General features: G+C 38.0%; 2 protein-coding genes across 5 annotated transcripts in view; both read left to right on the top strand.

The window, feature by feature from the left end:
- Positions 1-8,823, top strand: part of AHCTF1 (AT-hook containing transcription factor 1) — a 72,305-nt gene extending 63,482 nt beyond the window's left edge. For all 4 annotated transcript variants that reach the window (XM_070734063.1, XM_070734064.1, XM_070734065.1 and 1 more), the window contains exons 31-36: positions 558-664; positions 2,494-2,666; positions 3,190-5,236; positions 6,602-6,735; positions 7,083-7,177; positions 7,752-8,823. In XM_070734063.1, the coding sequence (XP_070590164.1) occupies positions 558-664; positions 2,494-2,666; positions 3,190-5,236; positions 6,602-6,735; positions 7,083-7,177; positions 7,752-7,953 (2,758 nt within the window). In that variant the 3' untranslated portion in view covers positions 7,954-8,823. The remainder of the gene's footprint in view (positions 1-557; positions 665-2,493; positions 2,667-3,189; positions 5,237-6,601; positions 6,736-7,082; positions 7,178-7,751) is intronic.
- A 90-nt stretch (positions 8,824-8,913) lies between these two features.
- The window catches only part of LOC139153259 (kinesin-like protein KIF28), a 47,559-nt gene continuing 34,986 nt past the window's right edge, over positions 8,914-21,486 (top strand). The window contains 7 exon segments of the mRNA XM_070727007.1: positions 8,914-9,230; positions 10,066-10,257; positions 14,050-14,253; positions 14,965-15,000; positions 18,069-18,293; positions 19,001-19,155; positions 20,726-20,837. Of these exon segments, the coding sequence (XP_070583108.1) occupies positions 9,177-9,230; positions 10,066-10,257; positions 14,050-14,253; positions 14,965-15,000; positions 18,069-18,293; positions 19,001-19,155; positions 20,726-20,837 (978 nt within the window). The 5' untranslated portion in view covers positions 8,914-9,176.

The raw sequence follows: 21,486 nt of genomic DNA, 5'->3' as shown, positions 1-21,486 counted from the left end.
TGTCAAGTAGATAAGAGAAAGAGTCCTCTTTCAAGGACTCCTTTTATAGTTGCCCCTAGCCTATATTCTTAAGTACTGATTCAAGCTTATTTGCTATTGAATAATGCTTTAGCAGGCAGCAGCATGTAGCTGATCTCTGATTTCAGATGCTTATGAGATTTAGCCTCAGTATGTGGATGAAAAACTAGCTGAGAGTCCCAGAATATTTGACTACAGTTGGAAGTTTAAAAAGGATTCCAGATGAAGACCACAGCAAACCACAAGTAAATTGCCTGGGTGTAATTGTCTGGCTTCTTTCCCTAATATTAATTATTAGGGAATAATTAATTAATGCTTATTAACAGCCAAACTTTAAGTGAATGTGCATATCAGGCATATTTTTTATGCAATAGCAATAGGGTCAGGCTGATGTTTTTGTATACTCTTTGCGATATAAGTAAATAGTTGTACATGACTTAATAGTTCATACAACAGAAACACTTTTAAAGTTTTATTTTTTTAGAATCTTAAAAAGAATGGCCCTTCATATGCATGTATCTGTTTCTGTTTTTGTATAGCGCACCTAATCCCCTAGAATCCAGCAAGCTACCATTGTTGGAAGACAACAGATTCCTTGCTGAAACAAACAGCCAGGTTCAAAAGGTAGAAGAAGCAGATGGAGAATGTAAGTATTTTGAATATCAAAACAGATGGAACAAGCAGTATGAAATGGTTCTTTTCACATCTTCTTTCAGGAGATATATAATGCTGGAAGCATATTACTGTACTGTATTTTCAAGACTTTCCATGCACATGTCTAAAATCTGTTAACCTGAAAATTTACCTTATTTTTCGAAGTATAAGATGCATCTTAGTTTTTCCTTCTTACAAGGAGAGTCCTCCAATTTCTTTCGCTTCGTTGTTCCTGACCTCTCGGTACAAGAGCAATCCACAGCACACTTGGTGTCAGTATTAGTAGCACCCCAGCCATCAACATTTTAGTTCTCACGATGGTTATAAATGGTAAAAATGAAAGGATGAAAAGTATATTTATACTGAATTGCATACCATGATACTCTTACTTTTATTTTTTCTACTCACAAGATATTTTGAATTTCTACGGAGTCAAAAATGAAATCTAGTGATTGTTCACACTATGAAAAGATTTCAGTTTTACCATACTTGGGCTAATGAAGTTTTGGTCTGTTAGCTCTTTCAATGATTTGTACTTGAGAATCCAGATATAGATTATATTTGAGTGAAGAAATTAGTTATACAGATTATAAAACCACCCATTTAAACCAGTCTGAAATTGTGATGGGCTTAAAAAAGGTGCTTTTTTGTCTGTGAAGCACTTCCAGCCATTGCAAAACATTGTGCCACCTTGCTGCATTCCCAAGACTGCATTCTGGGTGCTTGGCAACATGTTCCCACTTTCAGCTGTTTGCCAAGCACCCAGAGATCATGTAACTACCATCTTCTCTGCTGCCATTTGCCAAGAGTATTGCCTTCTGACTTGTCTGAGCTGGCTGAAAGAGCTGCACTATGCTGAAATCCTTTGGCAGGCAGCTCTTTTGATCCATCTGCCTTACAACCCAGGAGAGCTCTTTAACAATTGTAATTAAGAGTGTTGGGATTTTGATTGTTGAGCAGAACAGTCACGTGAGTTTCCGTGAATGTCCACTTCACTGAACTACTGTGATTCCAATCTCATTGATGATCATGATAATCGCTGCAAAGTAAGGATTTTGTTTAATTTTGTTCTTCACTGAGCTGCTTCTCCAGTCTGTATTTCTTTTCACCGTCAGTTATTTAGAATTGAATGTTTATTATTCAACTTAAAATTGAAACTGAAACTTTATAAACTTGGAATTATATTAGTATGTCTTAGATTTTTTTTTTACCATGGAAATTTAATGCTTGTGCAATCTCCTGAAAAGGTAAGTCTTTGCAACTGAGTGAAAATATTTTCTTCCATTTTTTTCATGGAAAACTATTCAAAAGCTAACCGTATTAATCTGCATTTTAAATTACCCAGATGCATTGTAGAAAGTTATTGCATCTATGCTCCACCTAGAGCCTGAAGCTGATTAAAAATACCCAAAGCTTTGCTGTATTGTGAACAGTATTTGCTGTATATTTACAGACTTGTATGAACAGACGCAAATTAGAAAACAATGCTAGTGGGCCATTGTAATCTTGATGCAAAGAGTTAAAAGAGGGCTAATGTTCATTTTTGAAAAAGATGTGATTACAGGGTGAAACCAAAACTTCAATACCTCTTGTTATTGGATGAATATTTGCACAATAAATATTCATTCTGCTTATCCCTTGAGGAGAAATAGTTTAATATTAGCATTTATTAATTATAAAGGACAAGAACAAATTTGATTATTACATTTCTATAAAGGAAAAATGAAAATTATGGTTAAAGGATCTAATCATAATATTTTTCAGTAAAGATTTCATTCAGAAACAATAAAATCAAATAATGTCAGAAAATCACTTTTTCAGCTGTCATCAGTATTCCTGATAGTGAAGACATTGCCAGTGTCCATTCAAAAAAGCTGGAAGAAAAAGAAGCAATAGATGAAGGTGAATTGGAAAAAACAATCCAAGAGGAACATCTAATAGTCCTGCAAGAAAAAACATTGCCTAATATTGACTCTGAAAATCAACAAGTAGATGTAAGTTAACTTATTTGTATAGCACTTTTACATGATTAGAAAACTGGCATCACACTTAATCCTGTGTTACCAGTATGGGCCCCAAGATTTTTTCCTAAAGATTTTTATATATAAACAATTGCCAGCCAATTGTACTATGTCTCTTTTAAAGTAGCAATAAAAAAGGAATGCATTAACATTTCTATACCACAGTATAACCATGGGTGACAAGTGAGTAGGTCTTGTAGTTAAAGCATTAGGGTAGAAATCAGGAGATTGTGAATTCTAGTCCCGCTTTAGGCATGAAAGCCAGCTGGGTGACTTTGGACCAGTCACTCTATCGGTCCACAACATCAGACTCAGGGAAAAAGCCAGTCAGTCAGTTCCTGTTGCAATAAAATGGATTGACATTTAGTTGATCCCAGAAAAGTGGATCCTGCACCTGGAGGGAAAATACTAAGAAAGAAAAACAGTTATTCATGGCTATTATGTTTCTTGAAAAATACTGTATAATGGAATTCAACTTATGTGTTTTCTATTTTAGCTTGTGGGACATGGAAAACATGAGATGCAAGTTTCAGAAGCTATAGTACAAGAAATCCCATACAATGATCAGTGTTCCTCAAGCAATCTCAAATTTCAGTATCACCGTGACAGTGCAGAACAACAAGTCACATGTGAATTGCTTGAAAAAGATGCTGATGAATCTTCATTTACTGAAAGAGATGGAGAACTTCTGTGTCCGAATAATTTTTCTTTAATATTAGAAGGTGATGACGAAGCTGAGGTGGAAGATTCTACAAGTTTGCATACTTCTCTGAAACCAGCCAGCCCAGAATCAGGGGAAAGAGGCAACAACCAAGAACTAACTACAAATTCTGTGTCCACAGTAACTAGTAATGAGATACCACAGAGTACTGCTGAAGTACTACCTTATGTACCTGAACCAATGCAAATGGCTATTGCTGAAAATCTGTTAGATGTAATCAAAGACACAAGAAATAAAGAATTTTCAGCTGAGATAATAGAACAATCTTTTCATGAAAGCATAAACAAGAAAGTATTAAATTTATCCCAGGATCCTATTCAAAATGTTCATGACACAAATAATGATGTAGACTTAAACAGAATTGAAAATTTGATGCCTGGTATAAGTTCAACAGATCAGGCTAACCAAAGTCTAAATATCTCATGTAATGAACAAGCACTGACAAAGAAAAATAAATCAACTATATTGGCAACTCCCACTCTAAGGAGAAGTGCTAGGCGAACAAAGATGACAACAGACATTTCTAAAAATCTACCATATAATTCTGAAGAACCTCAAGAACAGCAGATTCTCCAAATTCCTGATTTTCCCACGGGAGATGTGAAGGAAAGGAAGAGTGAGTTAGAAATTTCAGAAAATGTTCATCCTGTTTCACCGACATTTCTGGCAACTGTTACCACAAGGAGTGGAATTAGAAAGTCGAACAAAAGTGTGTCAAAACTTTCTGGACATCCACATAGTGATCTACCTTCTGATCGTCAGAGGACTCCTAGAATTACAAAAAGTGAAGTAGGAAATCAAAATAGCAATCAGTTTATTATTGATCATACAATACAAATGACAGTCACTCCTAAAAGTGCAACAAAACTAAAAGCTATTGCCTTGCAACTTGCAGAAAATGTAATTTCAGATCAGGAGGTAGAACCTCAAAGAAAGCAGCTGTCCATATCACCAAAAAGAGGAAGGAGACGAAAGCATGCCGTATTGAAAGTAATGACTCAGGCAGAAACCACACCTGAGAAGCTAACATCATCTAGTCCAGTTGAAAAGAAACGTAGTAGAAAGCCCAGTCTGCCAGAAACATCTTTTAAACATGATATACAACCAAATGAATCACAACTATCGGAACAGGAAAGAATACAAAGAATAGATACATCGGAATCAGTTTCTCATCAAGAAAGTAGTCGTATTGAATCATCACATGTTGAACCACCACGTCGTAAAAGAGGTAGACCAAGAAAAAATGCTTTGAATGTTTCGGCAGAATCACAACTGGACTTGTCTATATTGTCTTCTGCAGATGCTGCATCCTCAGTCCATAAGCACAATACTAGGAGTGGGGCTGTACATCTGTCTACAACCTCGGGATGTTTACCTTCTCTAGAAACTTCTGTAATGGAAACCCCAAAGAGAAGATCCTCAAGAGTGACATCTCGAAGTGTAAAGAAAACAGATCTAGAGCAGTCCAACCTAAAAGAATGTGTTATCCAACCAAGTGAGGCAGTAGCTTCAGAAAAAAAGTCTGAAAACAGGCAAACTAGGGTAACGAAAATTAAAAGGAAGACTACGTTGCCTTCTGTCTCAGAGTCAAGTAGAGAGGAAGAACATTTGCTGCCAGCAAAAAATAATGAAGTAAAATCAGAAACTACAGATGTGGCCAGGCTGAGGTTTGGCAAAGTAGAAGAAACTTTGACACACCCTCCTAGTAGCATCAAGAGGGCAAGATTAACCCCAAAGGAAGTAAAAGAGTCGCTTTCTCTGGATATAAATGAAACCTTCTATTTTTCTCCTCCTCTTACTAAACTCAAAGAAAAAACTAAAGGTACTTTTGAAATTTTGCTTCAGAAATTCCATATAGGATAATCAAATTGTCGGCTCTGCTTGAGGGTTGATCCAAGTCTAGAAAGAGTGTTGCATAATGTCAGATAAAAATGTTTTCTGCTGAAAATAGCAGCAAGAAAGTAATTTATGGTGTGTCTAAAAAGACTTCAGGAGAGTAAATTCACAGAAATTGTACAGATAGTCCTTGACTTACACAGTTTACTTAATGACTGAAAAAGTGACTTGTGATCATTTTACACACTTACAACCGTTGCAACATCTCTTATGGTGACGTGATTTACATTCAGATGCTTGGCAACTGACTTAGATTTATGACGGTTGCAGTGTCCTGGGGTTATGTGATTACCTTTTGTGACCTTCTGACAAGCAAAATCAATAGGGAAGTCAGAATCCCTTAACAACTGTTACTAATTTAATAACTGCAGTGATTCACTTAACAAAGATAGCAAGAAAAATCATAAATGGGCAAAATTCATTTAACAATTTTTTTCACTTTGCCACCTAAATTTTGGGTTCAATTGATCGTAAGTTGAGGACTACCTGTATTTGCTTCTTAAGCATATGCAGTGAATAAAAATGTGCTTGTGTTTGTTGATACATTTACTAATTAAATTAGTTGTGAGCTGCCCAGAGTCCTGTTGGAATTGCGCGGCATATAAATATCACAAAATCAATCAATCCAGAATTTGAATAGAAAAAAGTTACACGAATCTATTTGTAAGACAGTAATGCTGTGTTGATTTTTTTTTCTTGTTAACATCATAACCTCTGGTAACAGAAAGTAAGGTGCTGATTCAAACTGAGATTGGGATGGTGAAAAAATTAAATTAAAAGAGCCACCCAGTTAACATATTCTTGATGTGATGTTTCTGGAACTTGGGCCAGGGGGGTGGGGTCCTAACCAAAACCAACACACACACACACACTTCGGGGTTAAGGGAAAATAGAAGGATTGAACCTAAGAGACAAAAAAAACCGGGACAAAGAATCAAGAGGAATAGAAATATAAAATAGTTCTAAGAGCCTACAAAACATCAGTGGTAGTTGGGAAAATTAATCACTCCTCCCTGTATTAATTTTCTACTTAGGAAATATGTTTTGTTGCTGCCAGACTACTCTTGACAGCAATAAGATGCCATCCTTTGGTTTTCAGTTCAAATGGGACCCGTGAAAGAATAAGAGACAATGGTGTCCAGTGTTTAATTTTTTTCTGTTCCATTGAACAGATCCTGGGGCAACTAAATATGGGCTTTTGGTAGTTGGTTCAACAGCTTGATGCAGGATTGTTAGTTGAAGTTGTATGCCTCAAAAATTTCCAAATTCAGTTTATTATTTCTGTTTTTAGGTCAAAAAGCAGTAAAACCTATTCAGCTCAAAGGTGTAGATACAGATTTGGCTTCTAAATTCGTGTTCTCGCCCCCTGTTCTGAGGTCCAGGAAAAAGCAGGTCACCAGTATTTCAAGGATTGTGAAAGACCTGGTAAGTAATTTGATCATTTCTTCTGAAATATATTCAAATGTACTTACATTTCTTGTACAGTAGGCAAACTTGATAACTAAATTCTGTTAACTTACTGCTAATTGAACCATTTTACCATATCAGCACATTCATTGGACGTCTAGTTCCTAGCCCTCTTAGTATTCACTTTCAGTAGGACAACAATTCCAAAGCGCTATGTATTGGAAAATACCTTTCATTTTGTTTATCTTGTATCACTAAGGGTCTTGTGGGATATCTATTTTGGATTTAAAGTAAACTTTTAAAGCTGGGGGATAGAGACAATGACTTCCTGTTTTGCCTTTTTAATATTATTTATTTGTCCTTAGGAATTACCAGTTAAAGAAGAAAAGCATGCTGTTTCAGCAGAGACCTTAGAAAAGCAAAATATTAAAAGTAGAGCTACAAGGTCAAAAACAAGAAAGTATGTAATGGTTTCTTTTCTAAAGTAGTTGTTTCAAAAACAATCAAAAAATGATTGTCACATTAAGTCCTTTTTAGCTGCTAGAGACCACTTACATTTTCTCCGTGACAATCTATTCCTAACCTGTTATTTCAATGGTATTGTCCTCACTATTATATACTAGTCCATCCTTGCTGTTTATTGTCCTCTCCTCCTCTTTCTTACAATCTTTTTCATAATTAGAATCTTTTCAAGATAGCTGAAGACTCTTCATATAATGTATCCAAAGAGGATAATTTGAGCTTGATCATTTGTGACAAGTGAGAATTCTGGATGATGTGTTCAATAATCTTGGCTTTTTTGTTTGTTTTGTGGCTTTTCACTATATTCTCAGGAGTCTTCACTAATACCATAGATCAATATTTTTCCTATCCTGTAAACATGGGAAAAAAATATTTCAAAATTAGTGGGCTTGAAATATGGCCCATTCATACATTTAATATTTACTTATTGCAGTGTGAATTCTGAACTTGATTTGTTACTGCGTTTTCAGCTATAGTTAAACTAGCTTTAAAAATGCACTCTTTTCTTACAGAATCCTAGAGAAAGACAGTAGTTGGTCACCTCCAACAATGGAAATCAAGTTCATTTCACCCTTTGGCACCCCCGCAGATGAAACCAAACGAAAGCAAGGAGGTTCTTTGGACAAAACAGAAAAAACTGTTGAAAAAAATGTGCATAGGAAAGAGAGGAGACTGTCTAGTTACCCAAAGCCAGTTGTACGGAAGAGGCTATAACTGCTTTTAAAAATGTGTGGTGTACGCCAATATTTGTAAAGTCATCACATTTGTGTGGAATATTAAGAAAAAAAATCATCTAATTTGGAAGATAATTTATATAAATTATTGTAAATTTTCAGAGAACTAAAGATCTTCAATAAGTAACTCCGTATGGAGTGTGATTTCTTCAGTCAATGCAGTTTTCTATTTTATAATATACTTCGTACATTTATATAATATGTAAATAAATATTTTAGGAATGTTAAATAAAAATGTATACTTAATTATTATTGTCCACTACATCTTGGAAGAGAATAATATGGTTGCAGAATGCAAATGATCCACAGGGGATTTTAATTACGACTTTCCACTTGTGGGGCCTCTCTGATGGGAGGCCAGCATTCTTTTTTTAAAAAAAGTTTGATCTTATAAATTTTTTTAAAATTAAAATTTCACACTTTTACAATTTTTAGAAAATATGTTGACCTCATGGGAATTAATACTAGGAGTTATCCATTAAAAAGTAAACCTTATTCTCTTTATTCAACATGTATTTAATTGAAAAGGTCAGAATGTAAACCATTGTACTGAAGCCGTGCAATATTTTTTTGTATTTGTTTTAACTTGGGAAAGCTGCTCTTTGATTTAGAAAACAAAATCTCACCTCAAATGGTTTTTTTTAACTTGATGCATCAGCAGAAGGTTCTTAACATTCAAGGTATTTATATTGTCACGAGTATTCAACAAGGGACAGCATTTCAGGGATTTCATCTACTTAAATTTAGTTCAAATTTGATATTTTGAGATGATGCATGTTTTATAGATTTTGTGGTTACTAGAGCAATGTTGCCACAATTTTGCTAAAATAAAATTTGTCTGAAAATACTCTTCCGTAGTATCCGACCTGTCCTTGCAGCACAAAAAAGATGTAAAAAGGATGAATTGAAATTATACTTTAAGAGAAAAAACAGTGGATAAATAATTCAAATAGTTTTACGTAAGTTTACCAACATTCAGGTGTATATTTGAAGACCAATACACAGTAGCAGTCAACCTAATCTAATGGAGCTCCTCTTAGAAATAATTTATCAGTTACCTTATACAGGTGACAAGTGACGATATCAATAATGTATTAGGTATAAAGCACCAGTTAGCTGTGCTCTTAAAAATTTTTACCCAAGCAGTGTTCTGGATATAACTGGTGCTTGCACACTATATTTTAATTCCTTAAAGAGTTTAAGATGCCGAACTCTGACAGTGTGAAAGTAGCAGTACGTGTCAGACCTTTCAGCCAGGTTAGTTGTTTGTTTTGTGCAGTCTATTGTTTTTCGGTCATTGGGTTATTTGTGTTGGAGAGAAGAACAAAAGGCAAAAAATTGGGAACTTGAGTAGAAACATGGGTCTGGTAACGGTATCAGCACTCAGAAAATGTATTAAATGGGGAGACAAAGTGAAACTTGGTCATAACATTTATACTACCCAAGTTAAATAGACACTCCCTTGCTGGTGGTACCAGGCCTAGTTTCACTTTTCAGGCATTTTTTGCCTGAATCTTGATATGTGGTTTTGTTAAATTTGCAAATGTGTTCTTTCTTGGAAATATGTTAGGCCCTTGAGGCTGAATACAATAAGCAGCTGTAAATCTGATTTCAATTGCCCATTTATTCCTAACAAAACTTTTAAAATAAATAAAGTAAAATAATATATGTTATTTTAAAAGACATTTAAAAGATGGGCTTCTACTGTCTGTTCAGCTGGCAAACCCAGCGGTTCCCCAGATGCTAGCAAGGATTTTAAGTTTAGAGACAATTCCCACACATGTGAGGAGCGCATTAAAGGCATGTTTTTTAACCTGCTGTAATTTTTCTTATTCTAAAAGCAATAGAAGATAATGCATCTACAGAACTCTTCTGTTTTAACATTTGGAAACCCATGTGAATATCCCATATAACCAAGAACCTGTTGTGCTGGCTTTTATTATTGTATTTAAAGCTTTTAATAAAAGCGATGTTTTTAAAAAATTAATCCGCTTTTTCCAAAACACATATATGCAATACAGTAGTCTAAACGGAAAAAATTTCAAGTTAGCAATTTGAATTTTAATGGATTTAAACTGGCTAACTTCAACAGAGAGAGAAAGATGCAGACAGCCGATGTGTGATTTCTATGAATTCCAGCACAACAAGCATACATGATCCTAAAAATCCAAGTCATGTAAAGTCCTTTACCTTTGACCTGGCATATTGGTCACACAGTGGATTTTTAAAGGACAAAGATGGCAAGCTTGTTTCATCTGGACCAAACAGCAGATATGCTGGGCAGGTAAAAAGTACTTTCGTATTTTCTATTGAGAAAAAAAGTATTTATTCCATCATTGGTTGTGATGACAAAAATAGATTGCACAGACTAGCCAGTAGATAATCCACATGCCCAGTCACAGCAAAGTTTTAGAGTAAAAACTGAGTGGAGTTATTTTTATACTTCATGACTTAATCAAAAACCCTCTTCTCTCTAACCATTGGAAGGAATTTTAAATTTAATTCAACTCTCAAACTGGTTTAAATAAATTTTTCAAGTTGGAGATGTGGAGGTAGGTGGATTTTTATTCTTCAACCATTTTCTTATCAAAGCTTCCTAAGGCTGAGTTTTCCCAATAGTTGTAGAAACAAGGAAGTGTAGGGTCCAACTTCAAATTTTTCATTTGATAGATGAGTTGCTCCTTGGTTGACAGAAGAGGTAAACCAGAACATAGTAGGTGGGTATTAGATTGCAGTCTAAATTGAATAAAAACATGAGCTTCCCAATTCAAGTCTTGTTAACATTATTTTCTTGGACTGCCATGTTTAACATCTTCAAAGTCCTCATTGCCTACAGCCATGACTGAAGCTATGGTATGCGAGCCACAAGTAGCCCACGGAGCCATATCTACTGGAATGTGAACAGTTGCCCTAGTTCAACTCCAGCATACATGTGCACACTGAACAGCTTATTTTCAGCTTGCACATAGGCTTTGGGAGGGCGTTTTCAGTATCCGGAGGGGCGGGGGAGGGGTTTAGGACATTTAGCCTCCGCCAGTTGGATGAAGCTCTTTCCTCCGCAGCAGCTGATTGGCCGCTGCCTTCACTCCCTCGCCCAAAGGCCCCTAGCTCTTGGCCCCAGCCCTTTGGCCACAAAAATCCAAATTCAGCCACAGCCTTTTGGCCACATGGGACACTTCGCCACCATCCAATCAGAACAGTTGTTACAAAATGCTACTTTTGGAAGGAAAGAATGGGACAGCTTGCTCTTTCATACATAAACACACACATTGAATGATAGAGAGGGAAGGGACCTTGGTGGCCATCTAGTCTGACCCCCTTCTCATTCAGGAGACTTACAGAATGATAGATAGGGAAGGGACCTTGGTGGCCATCTAGTCTGACCCACTTTCTCATTCAGGAGACTCAGAATGATAGAGAGGAAAGGGAACTCAGTGGCCATCTAGTCTGACCCACTTTCTCATTCAGGAGATTCACAGAATGATAGAGAGGGAAGGGACCTCGGAGGCCATCTAGTCTGACCCCCTTCTCATTCAGGAGACTTACAGAATGATAGATAGGAAAGGAAACTCAGTGCCCATCTAGTCTGACCCACTTTCTCATTCAGGAGATTCACAGAATGATAGAGAGGGAAGGGACCTCGGAGGCCATCTAGTCTGACCCCCTTCTCATTCAGGAGACTTACAGAATGATAGAGAGGGAAGGTACCTTGGTGGCCATCTAGTCTGACCCACTTTCTCATTCAGGAGACTCACAGAATGATAGAGAGGACAGGGAACTCAGTGGCCATCTAGTCTGACCTGACCCACCTTCTCATTCAGGAGACTTACAGAATGATAGATAGGAAAGGAAACTCAGTGCCCATCTAGTCTGACCCACTTTCTCATTCAGGAGACTCACAGAATGATAGAGAGGGAAGGGACCTCGGTGGCCATCTAGTCTGACCCCTTTCTCATTCAGGAGACTTGCAGAATGATAGAGAGGGAAGGGGCCTCAGTGGCCATCTAGTCTGACCACCCTTCTCATTCAGGAGACTTGCAGGATGATAGAGAGGGAAGGGGCCTCAGTGGCCATCTAGTCTGACCCCCTTCTCATTCAGGAGACTCACAGAATGATAGGGGAGGGACCTCGGTGGCCATCTAGTATGACCCCTCTTCTCAGTCAGGAGACTTACAGAATGATAGAGTGAAGGGACCTCGGCGGCCATCTAGTCTGACCCCCTTCTCATTCAGGAGACTTGCAGAATGATAGAGAGGGAAGGGACCTCAGTAGCCATCTAGTCTGACCACCCTTCTCATTCAAGAGACTCGCAGAATGATAGAGATGGAAGGGGCCACAGTGGCCATCTAGTCTGACCCCTCTTCTCATTCAGGAGACTTGCAGAATGATAGAGAGGGAAGAAACCTCAGAGACCATCTAGTGCAACCCTCTTCGCAAGCAGGAGAATTGGTCTTCCGGTCAAATTCTTGGGCTGCTAAATTGGCTGGTGGAACTCTTTGCCTCACAACAAGCTAATCCTTTAAAAGTTAATTTGGGAACCCAATCAGAGCAGTCCTCTCAAAAAAGGTTTGGGAGAGACTGCTAGTTAGCAAAGGACAGAAGTGAAGGTTGGTTGCTCTCTGGGGCCCCTTTATGACCTGCTACTCATGGTAATCTTTGGAATTTTTACGATGCGTGGAGCATTTATGACAAAAAAAAGTGTCAAGAGAGGCAAAAATTTGGAGGCCCCAGACATGGGGGCCGGGGGCCACCCCCACCCTCCACCCATACACATTTAACAAGAGTTGGAAGCGACCTTGGTGGTCATCCAGTCCCACCCTGTCCTTCCGCCCATACACATTTCACAAATTCTGACCTGCTAAATTGGCCAGGGGAACACACTGCAACATAGTCCTCTCTCAAACTCCCTTTGCATTTCTCTCTCTCTCTCTCTGTCTCTCTCTCTCTGTCTCTCCAGGGTCCCTTCCAACACTTGTTAATTTGTTTGGGAATCTGTAGAAGTCACTGACTTGAGAAGGGGGTTGGACTAGATGACCTCTGTGGTCCCTTCCATCTCTCTGATTCTGTAGAAATCTGCTTGAGAAGGGGGTTGGACTAGATGGTCTCTATGATTCTAGATGACCTCCTTAAGGTCCCATCCAATTCTGGTGGCGAAGTGTCCCATGTGGCCAAAAGGCTGTGGCTGAATTTGGATTTTTGTGGCCAAAGGGCTGGGGCCAAGAGCTAGGGACCTTTGGGCGAAGGAGTGAAGGCAGCGGCCGATCAGCTGCTGTGGAGGAAAGAGCTTCATCCAACTGGCGGAGGCAAAAAGTCCCATTCCCCGGGGGAGAGCATTTTCTCCCTCCAGAAGCTCCAAGAAAGCCTCTAGAGCCTGGAGACGGCAAAAAAACAGGCCTACAAGACTCATCAGAAGTTAAGAAATGGGGCATCGGGGGGGTCATGTGCAGCAAATGGGACAGCACAGTGGGGTTGTGTGCACATACACAGGAGGGTGGGGCATGTGGCGTGCATTGAATTATGGGTGGGTACATGTGTACATCTGAAAGCACATGCGTGCATCCTTTTAGCATCGGAAAAAAGGTTCGCCATCACTGACCTAGAGCATAGCCGTGCAACGTAGACATTATTAGGAAATTTGAGGACAATTGATATCCATGGTATAACAAGACCAGTTGCCATCATTATTTCCTCTGCTTATCTAGGGAAAAAAATTGTGATGGACGATGTAAACTTACCATTACATATTTTTCATTTATCTTTTCCTTAGCCAGTGCTATCAATGGTATCACAGTTAAAGGGATGAGACTGTCTTAATGATGGCTCTGGAGGCATTTTTGGAAAACCATCCAGAAACCCATGGGACCTGAAAGCTAAAATCGGGGTGGGGGTAGGTGTTCCACTCTCAAGAAGTTGCCTTTGTTTGGGTATTTTCTTAACTGGATGTATTTTTCCTTGAATGTGTGATGAGACATTTGTATGTATTACCAGATCAAGATAAACAATTCATTGTAGTTCCCCAACATCACTTATCGTTTGTGTAGTTTAAATCTGATACAACAATGTTCTATCATTTTAGAGGGACATTTTTCATGACCTTGGTGAGGGAATTCTGGACAATGCTTGGCAAGGTTACAATGCCACTCTTCTGGCTTATGGTCAGACTGGATCAGGAAAGAGCTACTCAATGATAGGCCATGGGGCAAACAGAGGCATAATTCCAGTCATATGTGAAGAACTGTTTAAAACAATTCAAAATCAAGACACAAATAAACAATACCAGGTATGTTCAAGAGTTCAGGCATTGCAACATAGCTGACCTATGACCCGTTTACAAAAATATTTATATATATTGAGATACTGGTTTATTTTTATCATAAATGGATACGACATCCCAAGGCATTAAGATACTGCACTAGTGGAAGACCTGAAGGAATTGATTAGGGACAAATCATCACAGGAAAAATCTATATAATTGCCAATATTGATGCCGCATAATCAGAATAAGGTACAAATACACAGTCAGAAATAAGATTTTTGAGGGACAAAGGTTATTGTGAAAATTGTGCATATAAAAATATTTCAGATCATTTCTATTGTATCAATAAGGGTCCATCTCTGACTGGTTTAAGAAAAAGTCCCATTTGAAGAAGAAATTATGAATAATTTGATTCCATCTTTTGCTATACTGTACAAGTATTTTTTTCAGATAGACACATTCGTAATAAAAAAATTAAAATCTGTGTGGTGACAGCCTTTGGCTGACTGTAATGAGCGTGTGTATAGATAATACATTGGAATGTTTTAAATCTTAAACAGTTACTTTCCAAGCAAGAGGGAACTCGGATAAAATACAACTACAGAATAGAAGTAGGTGTATACAATAATGCAGAACTCTATAGAATATACAGTTGTATTTTTCTAACTAGTTAAATACTTAGTAATGGAACTAATAATTTATCTTGTGGTATTGTTTCCATTTTCCCTTTTATAGATTACATTTAGTATGCTGGAAATTTACAATGAACAGGTAATTGCACTAAAGATGACATTTAGCCTTTTTTCTTTTTCTTTTCGTGATATATTTTAATAGCTGCTTATGGAAGTAGCATTGGTAGACTCTAAGAATCTGATTTTTCCTCAGACAATCTTTATAACAATTCAGAAACAGGATTGATACTTGTACCAAAGTTACTGTTCTCACAATTCACCTCAGTCCTCAGTGGCTAACCTGTCAGTGCAAAGAATATTCTGTAAATCTGGGCAAATTGTGAACCTCCTGACACTCCTCCTTCTACCCAGTTAGACTGTCTTAACATTGGTCTTAGCCTATGCAGGTTAATTCTCTTCAGATTATATAAAAATAAAAGCATCAGAGGTAGGTTTCTCCCGGTTCAGACCAGTTCTATGGAACCGGAAGTAACTTGGCAGCCTGGGTCACTGGAACCAGCAGCGACCTAGTCCTGTCATGTCCCCCAACTGGCTCTCAGTGTCATAGGTGGCACCATTTTGTTTTTTGCTTCTGTGCACAAACAGCTGTTTTGGGGGGGTTCAGCACTGCACATACATTCTTCTTCTTCTTCTTCTTATTATTATTATTATTATTATTATTTATTTATTTATTTATTTATTTATTTATTGGATTTGTATGCCACCCCTCTCCAGAGACTCAGGGTGGCTAACAACAGTAATAAAACAATGTACAATAATAATCCAATAAATACTAAAAATGATTAAAAAAACCATTAATATGAAAAAAAAAAAACCAAACATACATACAGACATACCACACATGAAATTGTAAAGGCCCAGGGGGAAAGAGCATCTCAATTCCCCCATGCCTGGCGGGTTTTAAGGAGCTTACGAAAGGCAAGGAGGGTGGGGGCAATTCTAATCTCTGGGGGGAGTTGGTTCCAGAGGGCTGGGGCCGCCACAGAGAAGGCTCTTCCCCTGGGTCCCACCAAGTGGCATTGCTTAGTTGACGGGACCCGGAGAAGACCCACTCTGTGGGACCTAACTGGTCGCTGGGATTCGTGCAGCGGGGCGCATCAGGAAGCAAACCGGCAATGAAGAAAATCAGAAGCCACCCCTGACTAGCATAGCTGAGCATCTAGGAAATCTTTAACACAAGGGAGGTTTTATGAGAATTTCCCTTACAAAACCAATGAAGTTCAGCCTACAGATTATGAAAAGGAGTTTATTGGGAAAGAGGAAAAAGGAAGCACAAAGGAAAGAAACTGGCATAAAATTCCAACTCTATGCAGCAAGCCTAATTAAAACAAATTACTTACCAGGTTACTGAATATGAATATGCTAATGCATTTCAACATATGTTCACTAGGAAAAATATTATTTAGAGATCCCTTTTGGCTGGTCTTAAGTAAACTCTTCTGCTCTGTGCATGCATTTGTAGATTGATAGGATGGGGGGGGATTCTCTAAGTGAAAGCCAATTTATTTGGGAATACTTTCCTTTGCCCAATCAAGAACGATGCTTAGTCTATAAATTACTGGTTTTAGCCAACAAGTCAAAAATGGCCTAGGGCAGGGTGTCAAACTCATGGCAGCAGTGTCACATGATGTATCAACTTTTCTCCTTCGCTAAACCGGGTGTGGCCATGGCCAGAGTGTGATGATGATAATACAGTAGTCTCTCACCTATCGCTGGTGTTACGTTCCAGACCTGGCCGCAATAGGTGAAATCCACGATGGGGAATTTATTGACTGATAGTACAGTACTTATTTAAGTATTTATATTGTAATTGTTTGGTAAGTTTTAATTGTTTTAAGTGTTTATAAACCCTTCCCACACAGTATTTATTTTAGATACAGTATTTAAATACAGTATTTACAATTTTAGATTTATTTATTTTTTTGAAAAACCTGCCGATCGAGTTCGGCGGGCTGTTTAAATCTGCCGATCGACTTCCTCAGAAACCCGCGATGAAGTGAAGCCGCAGTAGGTGAAACGCGGTATAGCGAGGGACTACTGTAATAATAATAATTTATTAGATTTGTATGCCGCCCCTCTCCGAAGACCCATGGGCCAGATGACAGCCCTGATTTAGATGTGGTTTTTATTGATTGATTGAATGAATGATTGATTGATTGTATTTATATGCCGCTCACTCCAAAATGGACTCAGAGTGACTAACAACAATCATAAATACAACAGGAATAAAAAGCAATAAAAATACAACATTAAAATCAACAATGCAGTACAAACAATAATGTCATAAAAAAGCCATACATACTTGTAATCAATACTAATTCCAGGCCCGCCAGAAAAACCAGGTTTTAACAATTTTTCGGAAAACCAGTAGGGTGGAGATAATATGAATCTCTGGGGGCAGTTGATTCAACAGCATCGAAGATTATCAAGTAGCAGTCTGATTTATAAATATACACTGTGAAAGGTTTCTGGGCAGCTACTCTACACAAATCAAATCAAATTAAAAATATTGAGTGTAAGAGAAAACTGTAAACATGTTACACTCTAGCCAGGCCAGTCTTTAAGAATTTAAGGACCAACGTGTTGTAGATGGAGGGTTAAAATACCAAACTGAACATGCCAAAGAGGGGCAGTTTAGGGAGGAGAGAATTGACTCAAAATCATCTTGTCCAACTTACTTTTTTCAAGTGTTACTATTTTAGAATCCCTTATATGTAATTTAAATAATTTTCTTTGATTTATGAACCGAACAATCTGAACCATTGCTACCAGGCATTTATTTTGCATGTTTAAAACACAAACATGAGAGAACCCTCACAAAGTGATCTGTGTATCTTTGGGCAATCTTAGAATTCCCACAGGGAGAATCAAAAAGGGTTGGAATTCCAGTACTGTATATCTGAAAGATACCAGGTTGGGAATACTGATTTGAATATTGCTGCCCAGTCATGGGCACTGAACAGAAGGAAACATATGGGCTTTATAACCATTGAAAATGTTAAGACACATTTTACATTTCTCTGTAATTCTATTTAATCAATTTCATTCCCTTACAAATACATCTTTACATTTTAAGAATTCCTTTCTCCACTGAAATGGCCGCCTATCTTTTTCCCATTTTAAAATAAACTTGATCTGCCCTTCCAGGTAATAGATTTGCTGTCTAAAACCAAAAGGTATGGTGGACTCAAAGTTAGAGAAGACCAGCAGCAAGGCTTCTATGTGGATGGTTTGAAACTGGTGCCTTGTGACAGTTATGCTCAAATTGAGAGGCTCATGGAGCAAGGTACCAAAATAAGGACTACAGCTTCAACCATCATGAATACTACCAGCAGCAGGTCTCATATGGTCATCACCATTCATTTTAAACAGGTACAGGAAAACCACAGTTGCAGACAATAGCCAAATATGGCACACATACACAACAAATTAGGTTATTGTTAATAGGCTCTTACTGTGAAGTTTCTGATTCCAGATAATTACAGTTACTTAGAGAAAAGGTTTGCCTGTTCTAAAAGTCCATGAAAAATGTATGTATTTTCAAAGACTGTTTTCCATCCCATGGAAATTTGACCTGTGGTATAGGTTTGTATATGTCTTTTGTTAAATTTGAAAGTAATGTCTGAGTGGTGAGTTGAGCCACATAAGCTGATTTCTAAATCCTGAATCCAAATTAATTAATTTATTATTTATTTATTGGATTTGTATGCCGCCCCTCTCCGGAGACTCGGGGCGGCTAACAGCAATAATAAGACAGTGTATAACAATAATCCAATATTAAAAACAATTTAAAACCCATTATAATAAAAAACCAAACATACATACAGACATACCATACTATTACTATGTTCACACAATAGTGGCTGGGTTCCCAGAACATGCTGACTGTTATTATGTATGATCTTATTTTTGTTTTATGTTTAATCTTTGATAATATCAGCCTATTGTATGTTTTGATGGATGTACTGAGTACAGCAACCTCTCTTATACCAATTTCAATAAGAAAATGAGAACTTAAGGCATTTCTGAAATACCTGGTCAACTCTGCCCACTTCCTCTCTCGATATTATTTCCTGCAGATTTTTCTGAAAGATGAAATCACAAAACAGTCCATTATAAATCTAGTGGACTTGGCAGGGAGTGAAAGGCAAAAGTCGTCCGGATCAGAAGGCGACCGATTAAAAGAAGGAACACGTGTAAATCTGAGTTTAACCACCTTGGGAAATGTCATCAGGTACAAAACCTGATGTAGTAATCGGATCTATGTAGTGGTTCTTCCACACAGTTGCATTAACACTAATCCTTCCAATAAAAAGGTATAATCTCTTCTGCCTTGCTACTGTGCCCCTCTCACAATCCTGGCAATTGATGATGTCCAGTTTTAATACAAAACAACTTAAGAGTTGCAATCATTGAATTCCCCAACTACACTCCTTAAAAAAATAAAGGGAACACTCAAATAACACATCTTAGAGCTGAATGAATGAAATATTCTCATTGAATACTTTGTTCTGTAGAAAGTTTAATGTGCTGACAACACAATGAAATTGATTGTCAATCAGTGTTGCTTCCTAAGTGGACAGTTTGATTTCACAGAAGTTTGATTTACTTGGAGTTATATTCTGTTGTTTAAGTGTTCCCTTTATTTTTTTGAGCAGTATACATTTTTGTTGCCCATCCAGAATCAAATGGAGGAAAAAGCAGCCAACAATCACTGTCGGTCTGTGGTGGCCTGTGGACTCAGATTACAGCTGGCACAGCCTTAGCCATTTTTAAAATTACCTAAATCAGGGGTGTTAAACTCACCTCACCACGGCGGCATCATGTGATGAATTCGGACTTTTCCCACCTTCGCTAAACCCGGCATGGGCGTGGCCAGGGCCTATTGCATCTCGCCGGGAGTTTGACAGCCCTGACCTAAATGATAAGTCACTAGCAGCGTCATTCCTCTATGCAACTTACCTATAATTCACACTATGAATCTAGTCTCCAACCTTGACAAATTAAAAACTTTTAGACTTCAACTCCCAGAATTCCATGCTGACTGGGGAATCTTGGAAGTTGAAGTCCACAATTGCCAAGATTGGACACCCCTGCTCTAAAGGGTAAACTAAAATCAGAGTACAATATTTTTCAATCAGATAATGCTTCACAACTCATATGCCCAGTAGAATGTCTTTTATCAGGTTTTTCTGATATCAGCTCCCTAATAAAAACAGTTCAGGTTTAAAATCTACATGTTGCCTTATTATCTTTTCTAGCCATCTGTGTATTTTTGCCCATTTTTTTAAACACGTCTACCACATGTGATAAAATGTGGTCATGTTTTGGTTACATTAGCTAACCTTGGAGGTGGTAAATGCCATCTATAAAACATTTTACATAGATTCTTTATAAGAAGTTGCCATTGTTAAGCTATTGTTCCTTTCCCATAAATGTTGACATTTTTCCAATTCCACCAGTATGTTATAGCCAAAGTTTTCCCCATTGTACCATCGTGTCTTTTATTTGTTCATTCTCCATTTTTAAATTTAATAAAATTTTATATACTTTTTCATCAGGGTTCAACTGTATCTTATCAAACGATGTTTGGCTTTTCTAAAAACCACACTATTTTATATCTATATCATAGCTAGACTGTGTTTGCAACTGAGGCCACCATGATAATATAATGTCCTGTTCTTCAAACTCTCTATGCCCAGTGAATGTTATTGGTCTGGCTTATGTCTCCTTGATCTTCAATTGCATTTTTTTTTTTACAAAAACATCTGATTGCTTTTTCCCACCTTCCATCTTTCTTTTAGTGCTTTGGCTGAAGCTGCCATAGGAAAGAAAGTGTTGCATGTCCCATACAGAGATTCCGTTCTTACCAAACTTTTGCAATCTGCATTGGGAGGAAACAGTAGAACTATAATGGTAATATGTTATTCCATGTCCTGTGGAGGTTATGTGCATGGAGTGGGGAGGGGGGGCATCTACTTTTTCCTATCTCAAACCATTGATTGATTGATTGATTGATTGACTGATTGGATTTGTATGCCACCCCTCTCCGTAGACTTGGGGCGGCTAACAACAGTAATAAAAACAGCATATAACAATCCAATATTAAAACAGTTAAAAACCCTTATTATAAAACCAAACATACCTACAGACATACCATGCATAAATTGTAAAGGCCTAGGGGGAAAGAGTATCTCAGTTCCCCCATGCCTGGCAGCAGAGGTGGGTTTTAAGAAGCTTACGAAAGGCAAGGAGGGTGGGGGCAATTCTAATCTCTGGGGGGGGTTGGTTCCAGAGGGCCGGGGCCGCCACAGAGAAGGCTCTTCCCCTGGGTCCCGCCAAGCAACATTGTTTAGTTGACGGGACCCGGAGAAGACCCACTCTGTGGGACCTAACTGGTCGCTGGGATTCGTGCAGCAGAAGGCAGTCCCTGAGGTAATCTGGTCTGGTGCCATGAAGGGCTTTATAGGTCATAACCAACACTTTGAATTCTGACCGGAAACTGATCGGCAACCAATGCAGACTGCGGAGTGTTGGTGTAACATGGGCATATTTGGGCAGCTGC

This window comes from Erythrolamprus reginae, chromosome 1, assembly GCF_031021105.1.
Source record: "Erythrolamprus reginae isolate rEryReg1 chromosome 1, rEryReg1.hap1, whole genome shotgun sequence".
Classification (NCBI taxonomy): Eukaryota; Metazoa; Chordata; class Lepidosauria; order Squamata; family Dipsadidae; genus Erythrolamprus; species Erythrolamprus reginae.
Note: the sequence above shows the minus strand (reverse complement) of the source record. Positions and strands in the feature narration are given on the sequence as shown.